This window comes from Protobothrops mucrosquamatus, unplaced genomic scaffold, assembly GCF_001527695.2.
Source record: "Protobothrops mucrosquamatus isolate PMUCROS unplaced genomic scaffold, P.Mucros_1.0 scaffold_111, whole genome shotgun sequence".
Lineage (NCBI taxonomy): Eukaryota > Metazoa > Chordata > Lepidosauria > Squamata > Viperidae > Protobothrops > Protobothrops mucrosquamatus.
Window position 1 is genome coordinate 229,890 of NW_015386187.1, and position 10,355 is coordinate 240,244.

At 44.2% G+C, this 10,355-nt stretch overlaps 1 protein-coding gene across 1 annotated transcript in view; it reads right to left on the minus strand.

Annotated features, from left to right (window-relative positions):
* LPCAT2 (lysophosphatidylcholine acyltransferase 2) overlaps positions 1 to 8,486 on the minus strand; it is a 38,352-nt gene extending 29,866 nt beyond the window's left edge. Inside the window, exon 1 of the mRNA XM_029284198.1 lies at positions 8,266 to 8,486. Within this exon, the coding sequence (XP_029140031.1) occupies positions 8,266 to 8,475 (210 nt within the window). The 5' untranslated portion in view covers positions 8,476 to 8,486. The remainder of the gene's footprint in view (positions 1 to 8,265) is intronic.
* Between the last annotated feature and the right edge of the window lie 1,869 nt (positions 8,487 to 10,355).

Sequence of the window (10,355 nt, forward strand, 5' to 3'; positions counted from 1 at the left end):
CTCCAACATTGGAAGTTTTTAAGAAGAGACTGGACAGCCATTTGTCTGAAATGGTATAGGGTTTCCTGCCTGAGCAGGGGGTTGGACTAGATGACCTCCAAGGTCCCTTCCAACTTTATTATTATTATTATTATTATTATTATTATTATTATTATTATTATTATTATTATTATTATTATTATTATTATTATTATTATTAACTCAAGTTAAAGTTAACAAACTTTATAAAAATCAAGTTGCAGGGTCTTTGACCAACCTGATTAAATGTTTTTGCAAACTCATTTTCTAAGCCATGCCTCTGGGCTAAGAGCCATCTATTCAGTTGAACCGGAAGAGGTAATTGGCCACTAAGTATTTCTAAACACAGGTTTTTTTTCCCCCCTCAAGAGCCTTTCAAACACAAATCCAGAGGACTGGTTTATTTTTCGTAAAAAGTGATGTTCCTGGAACGGTATGTGAGAGACTGAGAACTCAGTTCAAAAACTGGTAAAAAAGGGACGGTCTGATCACATCACATTTGAATGGAGGTGATGCAACAACCAGATGACTGGGATGAGAAAGTTAAATTCTTATAGCTCAAAATACATTGCAAATCAATTCCGTGAATGTCATTAGCTTTAAAACCAGAGTTTTGGGGAAGTCATAAAGGAAAGATTTGTCATCAATGAGTGCTGAATACAGTAAGTAAGTTACAGGCAAATATTGATTAACCCTAACTTGGGTTAGGTCATAATCCACTCATCAACCACATAGAAAACAACGTCCTGTTAACCGTAATTTAATGGGCAACCTTCCCTAGCAAAACAGGTTTAATGCAAATTTCAGAAACCTTCTCAATAGTAGGATGCTTTGTTTCAGAACGCCTTTTAACTTGGCAGATGTCAAAAATAGTTAAATATTAATTTAAAGGTATACTAATATGCAGTCCAGCAGCTTCCCAAAAACAAAAGACTTTTTTTTTTTTGGCAATGCTAAAGGCAGACAATATATTGCCAATTCATGGCAAGCCTTTTTAAAAGGACAGAGGCAGAGGGGTGGGGGGAAAGAAGGGAATATTCTTTGAAATGTCGGATGTGATTAGGAGGCGTCTGATTGTAAAAAGTTCAGTTCAACGTTGGGTTAAAATAATGAAGGGGTCACCACGGCAAGGTGAACGCAAAGGAAAGTTCATGATATTCCATATTTTCAAGTTTAAAAGTATCAGATATGGCAGTGGTGGCGAACCTATGGCACGCGTGCCAGAGGCGGCACTCAGAGCCCTCTCTGTTGGCACACGTGCCACCGCCACCAGCAGCAGGTCCATCAGGCTGCCCCCGCCGCCCGGAGAAGGAGCCCCACCCAGCACAAAGGAGGCAAAGCGGCCGACTAGCAAGCTCAAGTAGAGGTGGTAGAGCAGAGGTCACCAACCATTGTCGATTGGTGGACTGGAAGAAAAGGGAGGGGGAAGCATTTTACATGCGTGCATGCGTGCACGGGGCCGCGAGCACGCACACGCTGCAAATGGGGTGGGGCTAGTGCCTGCATGATACTCACTAGCCCTGCCCCGTTCTTACGTGGTGCAGGGCCTTGTATCTGTACCCCGCGGCGCAGCGGTAGCCGTTTTTGCGCCTTGCAGCACTGTGGCCCATTTTTGGGCCCCTGGGGTTTTGCGTGCCAGAGGCGGCACTCAGAGATGCCTCCCTGCCCCCCCCCAAGGGCACCATACTGCTGATGCGGCCCTGGCACGTTGCAATAAATAAGTGGGTTTTTGGTTGCGGTTTGGGCACTCAGTCTCTAAAAGGTTCGCCATCACTGAGATATGGGAAGTAATGACCCAGCATACTAAGGATTTTTCTTAAAAAGAAAAAAAAGGGGTGGGTGGGTAGGAATTAAATCCTACTATTTTCTTCCTACAAGCCAGTTCAATAACAGCTACCACTGCAACAGACCGAAGCTTTCATTCTTTGCAAAATGGAACAATTATTGCAAGGTATACCATTGCTATTTAACACCTGCAGCTAAAACAGCAGGATTTTTTTTTTCCTTCCTTTTAGGAGGATGACGTAGCCCTGAAGATATTGTTAAGTGGAATCTTATAGCCGCAGGTAATCCTCAACTTATGACCATATTTGAGCCCAACATTTCTGTTGCTAATCAAGACAATTGTTAAGTAAATTTTGCCCCGTTTTACGGCCATTTTTGCCACAGTTGTTAAGTGGATCCCTGCAGTTGTTAAGATAGTCACATGGTTGTCAAATGAATCTGGCTTCCCCCATTGACTTTACGGGTCAGAAGGTCACAAAACGAGGTCAGATAACCTCACTGCAACCGTCACAAATATCAGTCAGTTGCTAAGCGTCTGAATTTTGATCACACAACCAAGGAGATGTTGCAGCAGTGCTAAATGTGAAAGATGATCATAAGTCATTTTTTTCCCAGTGCAGTTGTAACTTTAAACAGTCACTAAACAACCTTTGTAAGTCGAGGATTTTCTGTATATTCCTTCAAACAAGTATGGGCATCCTATATCTCTGTGCTCCTCAAGCTCAGTGAGTTTAAGAGACATGGATTTCAACTCCCAGAATTTGCAAATTATTACAAAGAGGTATGGATTTCAATTCCCTGAATTTGAAAATTATTACGAAGAGGTATGGATTTCAACTGCCAGAATTTGAAAATTATTACGAAGAGGTATGGATTTCAATTCCCTGAATTTGAAAATTATTACGAAGAGGTATGGATTTCAATTCCCTGAATTTGAAAATTATTACGAAGAGGTATGGATTTCAACTGCCAGAATTTCAAATTATTAGGAAGAGGTATGGATTTCAACCTCCAGAATTTGAAAATTATTACAAAGAGGTATGGATTTCAACTGCCAGAATTTGAAAATTATTACGGAGAGGTATGGATTTCAACTCCCAGAATTTGCAAATTATTACGAAGAGGTATGGATTTCAACTCCCAGAATTTGAAAATTATTAGGAAGAGGTATGGATTTCAACTCTCAGAATTTGCAAATTATTATGAAGAGGTATGGATTTCAACTCCCAAAATTTGCAATTGCTTGAAGACTTTGCGAGGTGCACCACATCTGTTTGTAACCTGCAGCTAAAGCAACTAAGCTTGTCTCTCTTCCTCCAAAGATAATACCTCTCCAATGATACTGCTAAGTGGAATGCAGATTGCTCACAAGGGAAATTGTGAAATGTCCTTCTGGCTGGCAGGTTTCCAGATCTGCCCAGTCATCTGTCCAAAACAAACTTCAGGGTTTGAGTCAGGAGGATTGCCGGATGCCAACGGGTGTGTTCCAAGACAATGACAGCAAGAAAAAAAACATTTCTTAGACTATAAAAGGCGGGCTTTCTATTGCATTGCTCCTGAAAATGTCCAGGAGGCATTTTCAGAACAGTTTGCTTGTGGCTGATTTTGACCTGCTCAGGTTTTGGGGGGTTTTTTTGCGCTCTTCTTTTAAACAATATGGGAATCCTATAATTCGGAGTTTCTCAAACTTAGCAAGTTTAAGATGCGTGGATTTCAATTCCCAGAATTCCCCAGCCAGCCAGCATGCTGAACTGAACTATAATCCATACATCTTAAAGATTCTGAACTTGACGTTGCTATAACTGGAAAGGCAAAACCACTTGTAGTAAAAACTTAAAAAGAGGAAGGGGCACTAATCGTCCACCTATGAATTACAGTAAGGTCTCGTTTATAAGCAAGCAAGCAAAAACCACTAGCAATTAAATTCAAGAGGAAACTTTTTCCTCTTCGCATTTATCAAACAGATTTTTCCCCCACACACTTTTATTTCAATGTGAGATGTTTAACTTGGTGCAAGAGCTTTGTGGTTAGGAGGCTGGCAAGATTTTAAGAACTGAAAACCTTCTGGGAGAAAAAGAGTAAATCTGAAAGCATTAAAGAATGTGGACTTACTTTTTTAGAATATCAGGTTCTACCTGCTTTCCAAAGAAAGCCACAAAAGAAAAAACAGAGGAGGAAGCTACAGCTTCATTAGAAGTAAATCTCTGTTTTAAAACTAGCCAGAGTTTGGAATGGTCCCTGCAATATATAGCTAATATTACCAACAAAACTAGCCGCATTTTCATGAATTTTGGTTTTGCTAAGCATCCACTCTGCAGATAGTCCTCGTCTTACAATAGTTCGCTTAGTGACCGTCTGAAGTTACAGCGGCACAGAAACAAAGTGACTTAGGACCCTTTTTCACACTTACGACCCTTGCAGCATCCCCAGGGTCACGTGATCCCCTTCTGCGATCTTCTGACCAGCAAAATCAATGGGGAAGCCAGATTCACTTAACAACCATGTAACTAACTTAATCAACACAATGATTCACTTAACAACTGTAGCAAGAAAGGTCATTAAAGGGGGTAAAACTCACTGAACAACTGTCTCACTTAGCAACAAAAAAAACTGGGCTCAGTTGTGGTTGTAAATCAAGGACTAGCTCTATTCTCACTCAGTTTTGGTTTTCAAAAACTTTCCTGCCAGAATTTAGGTTGAGTTAACCAAATTTAGAATCACATGGAAAGGAAATGACATCATCGTCATCATCATCATCATCATAATTGTCGATAAGAAAGACAAAAAAGTCTGGATAGTGGACGTGGCAGTGCCTGGAGACAGGAGAATAGACAAGAAAGAACTGGAGAAGATCACAAAATACAAAGACCTACAAATAGAAATAGAAAGACTGTGGCAAAGGCCAGCAAGGGTGGTACCAATAGTAATAGGTGCCTTGGGTGCAATCCCAAAACAACTGGAGCACCACTTGGACACCATCAGCAGCATTGACAAATTTGCCATTAGTCAATTGCAAAAGGCAGCCTTACTAGGAACTGCTTCCATCCTGCGACGAGATCTCTAATACCATCAAACATCCACATCTGCCTATCTCAGGTCCTGGGTAAGGACTCGATAGGTAGACAAAAATGCCAAATCCAGTCTGAACATCTGGCTGACTGTGCAATGATTAATAATAATAATAATAATAATAATAATAATAATAATAATAATAATAATAATAATAATAATAATAATAATAATAATAATAATAATAATAATAATAATAAAGTTGGAAGGGACTTTGGAGGTCATCTAGTCCAACCCCCTACTCAGGCAGGAGACCCTATACCATGACTCTCTCTGTCTGTAAACGCTTGTTAAGACTAGTATTTGTATAGCTCAACCATGAACCAAGACTTCATACAAGATAAATCTCACTATAAGCTTGGGAAATCCTGGCTGCAGAGATTCAAAACCAATAAGTTTCAACTGTCAATAGAGCAAAGGAAACCGTCTTCCTATCGACTAATTAAAACTAAAACATAAGCCAGGATTTGAAGCCCAACTTGCATACGGAATGAATTGCTATTAAAAGAGGCAGACCAGTCTAACTTCCATAGTAATTCCTGTTTAATAAGTTCTGCTTGCTGCTAAATGAGGAACATCCTGTCCTTGGCAATAAACATTTGCAAAAGGGGAAGTTCTAAAAAACATTTGTAATTCAGAAATGGGGAAACTAAGACCAGATAAAGCCCAAGGTCAGAGGTCAAGCTACATTAGAGACAACAGCTGAGCATGCTGTACTGTTAAGTCTACTGTAAAACTGCTTATTCTATCAGAATTTAAAAAAAAAATAACGATGTTAAATATCTAATTTAGGACTTCTGGAATTCAGATCTTGTTCTTCTAAGTGTCTGAGTTTTGTTCCCTTCTTGTACCTTCTTTAGCAAAACAAGAACTTTTGTCACATTAACTTCCGTGTCTATGAAATTGTACGAAAAGACACTTATTTCATAATAGCGTTGTAAGAACCGTAAGCAGGAAAGGAGAGAGATTTGGAGATCAAAAGGCTGCACTGTCCTCAGGCACAAGTCCAACAGGTGCAGCCCTCCTCATGAACAAGCTGCAGAAAGGATATTTGGTTTAATCAACTTGTTTTCTTTTTAAAGAGTGGAGCAAGTCATCAGGAACATCAATCAAAGGCTATGAATCACATGGAACCTCCACATGCTAAAGCAGTCTATCTCTGTTAGATTGTACCTTTGGGTTTGTTTTTTTTTTAAAAAAATTCAGAACTTTGGACCAAATTCTAGCAAAGCTTCTTGGCATACTCTTGCACATCTTTGAAATATCTTGTATACCTTTGAAAATACACATACTCTGCAAATGGAAAGTGGCCATATGCAGCTACCAAAGTGGAAATCAAACCGTGTGAAGGACTGAAAAATAAAGACAGGCTGAACAAGATCTGGAGAAAACACAAATAATATTTGTCTCTATCAGTCCAGAGTCATTGGCAGCTACACATTTAATCCATATATGAAAAGTTGTACCGGCCAAAAACAACAGAACAGACTTAAACCAGGTGCAAAAACAGACAAAATAATTTCTGATGTCTTGGTATCGTTCCTCACTATATATCTTTCTCTTTTTCTCTGTTTCTTTTTTATTGCACTTTTAGTTTTTTTCTTCTATTTCTTTTCATTTTGTGGCCTATTTTTAGTTTATCTCAGTAACTGATGTTAAAGCTCTCAAAATTATACACAAAAGAATAGACAAAGTCTCCTCTACAGATGCTGGGGCTGCCCTCTGCACTGCAATCCTGGCCAGAGCCAGGGGCTGGACTAAATGACCTTTAGAACCCCCCCCCATCCAACTCTATGTTCTAAAGAAGGTTGTGGAGAGAAGTCACCAGGGCCATTGAGAGGGGTGTTTCTAAGCAGACTCAAAGAGTGAACCTTGGCCAGCATAGCTTCAATTTTACACTAAAAGTTTTTCTAGCCCAAAAAGGACCCATCTTAATTCAAAGCAATAAAAACACCTGCCAGTCAAAAAAAAGTCTTCCTCTCAAGCGTCCCTTCCTCCTTCTCTCTTTTCTAACTCCCCTTGTTGTTGTTAATTACGAAGTCGTGTCTGACCCATCGCAACCCCATGGACAACGTTCCTCCAGGCCTTCTTGTCCTCTCCCATCTTCTGGAGTCCATTTAAGCTCACGCCTCTTGCTTCAGTGACTCCATCCAGCCACCTCATTCTCTGTCGTCCCCTTCTTCTATTGCCCTCCATCTTTCCCAGCATTAGGCCCTTCTCCAGTGAGTCCTTCCTTCTCATTAGGTGGCCAAATTCCTTGAGTTTCAACTTCAGGATCTGGCCTTCTAAAGAGCAGTCAGGGTTGATCTCCTCTAGGACCGACCCGTTTGATCGCCTTGCAGTCCAAGGGACTCGCAGGAGTCTTCTCCAGCACCATAACTCCCCTAGCCCAATTAAACACCGCCCAAAACTCAAAGCAGCCATCAGTGTCTCTGGAGATTCTCAGCCATCCAGGTCATAGTTATCCCAAAGGTGTTTTTTCACGAGGCAACTGGACTGTCTTGTTTTTTCTTTGAAGACGTTTCGCTTCTCATCCAAGAAGCCTCTTCCGTTCTGAACTGAACTGAAGCCACCACCAACCCCACCCTACGGGGTTGCGAACCCTCGACGGAAACCTCCGGAGCCAACTTCTTAGAAGTTGCCGGGAACGACGCTTTCCTTAGGGAAGGATTTCCAGGGACTCTCCCTGCCCCACCTGGCCGCGTCTTCAGCGGCGCTTCGGGCTTCAAGGAGACGCGGAGCAGTCCGGGTGTTTTTTTGTTTTTTTCTCCCCTCCCAGACTTTTTAGGGCATTCCAAGGAAAGCCGCGAACAAGCAACAGGGGAAGTGGGGCAAGGGAGGGGGCGGTCGGGGTAAAGGTCTCTGGCCTAAAGTGGAGATGAGAGAGCAAGTCGCGGGTTCAAATAAGGCCCTCCTTATTTTGTATTTTCCACCGTTATTTAGGGTCTTTTCCTCCCCTTACAAACATTGAGTTTTAACTTTACCCCCCTGAAACCACGAGAGGCTCGAACCCCAAAACCCCCCCCCCTGTTTTGCAGAGGTTTCATGACCCCAACTAGGAAACATCATCAGCACTGATGAAGTTACCTAGTTTTGGGTCATGAAACGTCTGCAGGAAAACCACCCAGCTCAGAGGGCACCAAAGGACCCCCTCAAACCCAGAAATAAAACGGTACGAGATACCTAGAAACCGCCTTTTACGCCTTTGGCTCTCCGTCTAGCCTTGCTCCAGCTTGGGGCACCAGCTTCTCCCACCCCCCACCCCCAGCCCACTTGCGTCCCCCGCCGCGCAAGTCCCCTTCCTTTTTTTCCCCACCTATATTCCCCATGCGCCTTTCTTTACGCAACTGTCCCAAGCGCAACTACGCCTCCCGACCCCCGTTTCCAAACTACCCAGGTTTTTTCCTTGGCGTCCAGACGCGTCTCCTGCACGAAGGGATTGAGCACCAAGGGGGAGGCCAACGACTGCTGCCTGGGCAGGAGGAAGAGCCGCTGTTGCTGCTGGGGCTCCGCCGGGCTGGGCGAAGGCAGCTTGGCCATGTCGCCGGCTGGCAAGGCGCTTTCCAGCGTCGCCACCGCCGCCGCTTCTGTGCAAAACGGCATCGGGTGGTGAGAAGAAGAAGAAGAAAAGGCGCAGGCGGTGCCGGCAGCGCCCCTCCCGGGCTCCAAGGCGCTTGCGCGGCACACCTCGACCTGACCCTGGTCCGGGGGGGGGGGAAGGTAAAGGTGGAACGAGGAAAGCCTCCCCCCCTCCCAACTCCGTTTCTCTGAGAGTCTTCCTTGCAGGATCGCTAACTTCGTCCTGGTGGGAAGGCAGCGGAGGGAGAAAGCCTAGGTATGGGCTGTAGAAAAAAAAAATTGTAACTCTTGGCTGCCCGCTCTTGACTCAATTCTGCAAGGGGAACAAGGTAGGAAATTGTAGGAAAATGGTAGGCATTCTGTAGGGGAAAATGTTTGGAAACCAGACGAGGAAGCCTCTAAACCAGTGATAGCGAACCTTTGAGAGACCGTGTGCCCAAACTGCAACCCAAAACCCACTTATTTATCGCCCGGGTGCCAGGTGGGCATGGCCTACTGGATGGGTATGGCTGTGGTGGTCATGGCAGACTGGATGGGTGTGGGCAAGGTGGGCGTGATCACCTCGATGTTGCTCGTGGGGAGGGATGTCTGTGGGGGCCGGGCAGGGTTGGGGGAGATCCAGGGGGTCTCTGGCAGGTGGGGCTGTGGGCAGGAGGCTCATCCTGGGGGGGTGAGGCAGGGCAGGGCAGGCCAGGGCAGGGGTGCTATTGTCACAGGGAAAGGTGAGGCAGGGGCTGGAGTGGCTGCTGCCTGACACCATCAGCCCCTGCACACAGAGGCCAGCGAGCGCATGGGTGCTGGGATGCATCCGGCCATGTGGGACCTCGGTGAGTTAGCGGGTAGCTGGTTGAAGAGGGACAGTTGCCATCTCCGGGGCATGGCGCGTGTGCCCACAGAGAGGGCTCTGAGTGCCGCCTCTGGCACGCGTGCCATAGGTTTGCCACCACTGCTCTAAACGCTCTTGAGAAGTTTGGCTTTTGCCAAAACACTTGACCCAAAGTCTATGGAGATTCTCAGTCATCCAGGTCATGGTTGTCTCAAAGGTGCTTTTTTTTCCTTTCAAAAGGCAACTGGACTATGTTTTTTAAATTCTTCAAGTAAAAACATAGCGCAGTCACCTTTTGAGGGAAAAAAAAAAACACCTTTGAGTCAGTCTTGACCCAAAGGAGAAGACCTCCAAAGTCCCTTCCAGCACTGTTATTCTGTGATTCTGTTATTTTCATGTTGCAGCACCTACCCTGCCCTGTTTGTTGGTTCCTTCTTTAGGATCTGCAAACAAGAATGTTAGATATCTTTTAGTGCATACTTAAAGAATACAGAATAACAGAGTTGGAAGGGACCTTGGAGGTCATCTAGTCCAACCCCCTGCTCAGGCAGGAAACCCTATACCATTTCAGACAAATGGCTGTCCAGTCTCTTCTTAAAAACTTCCAGTGTTGGAGCATTCACCGCTTCTGGGGGCAGGTTGTTCCACTGGTTAATTGTTTTAACTGTCAGGAAGTTTCTCCTTAGTTCTAGGTTGCTTCTCTCCTTGATTAGTTTCCATCCGTTGCTTCTTGTCCTACCTTGATGTGCTTTGGAGAACAGGTTGACTCCCTCCTCTTCTTTGTGGCAGCCCCTCAAATATTGGAAGACTTCTACCCTGTCACTCCTGGTCCTTCTTTTCATTAAACTAGACATACCCAATTCCTGCAATGTTTGTATGTTTTAACCTCCAGTCCCCTGATCATGTTTGTTGCTCTACTTGTAGTATTCCAAGTGTAGTTTAAATTTGGAGCACGTGGAAAGCGTGGGAGCCAATATAGTTGCAAAAGGGGAGTGCGAGAGGGGTCTCCCCTTTCCCTTCCCCAGTTTAAATCCTACATCCGTGTAGCCACTCCATGTTGCTCAGGATGGCAGCTGTA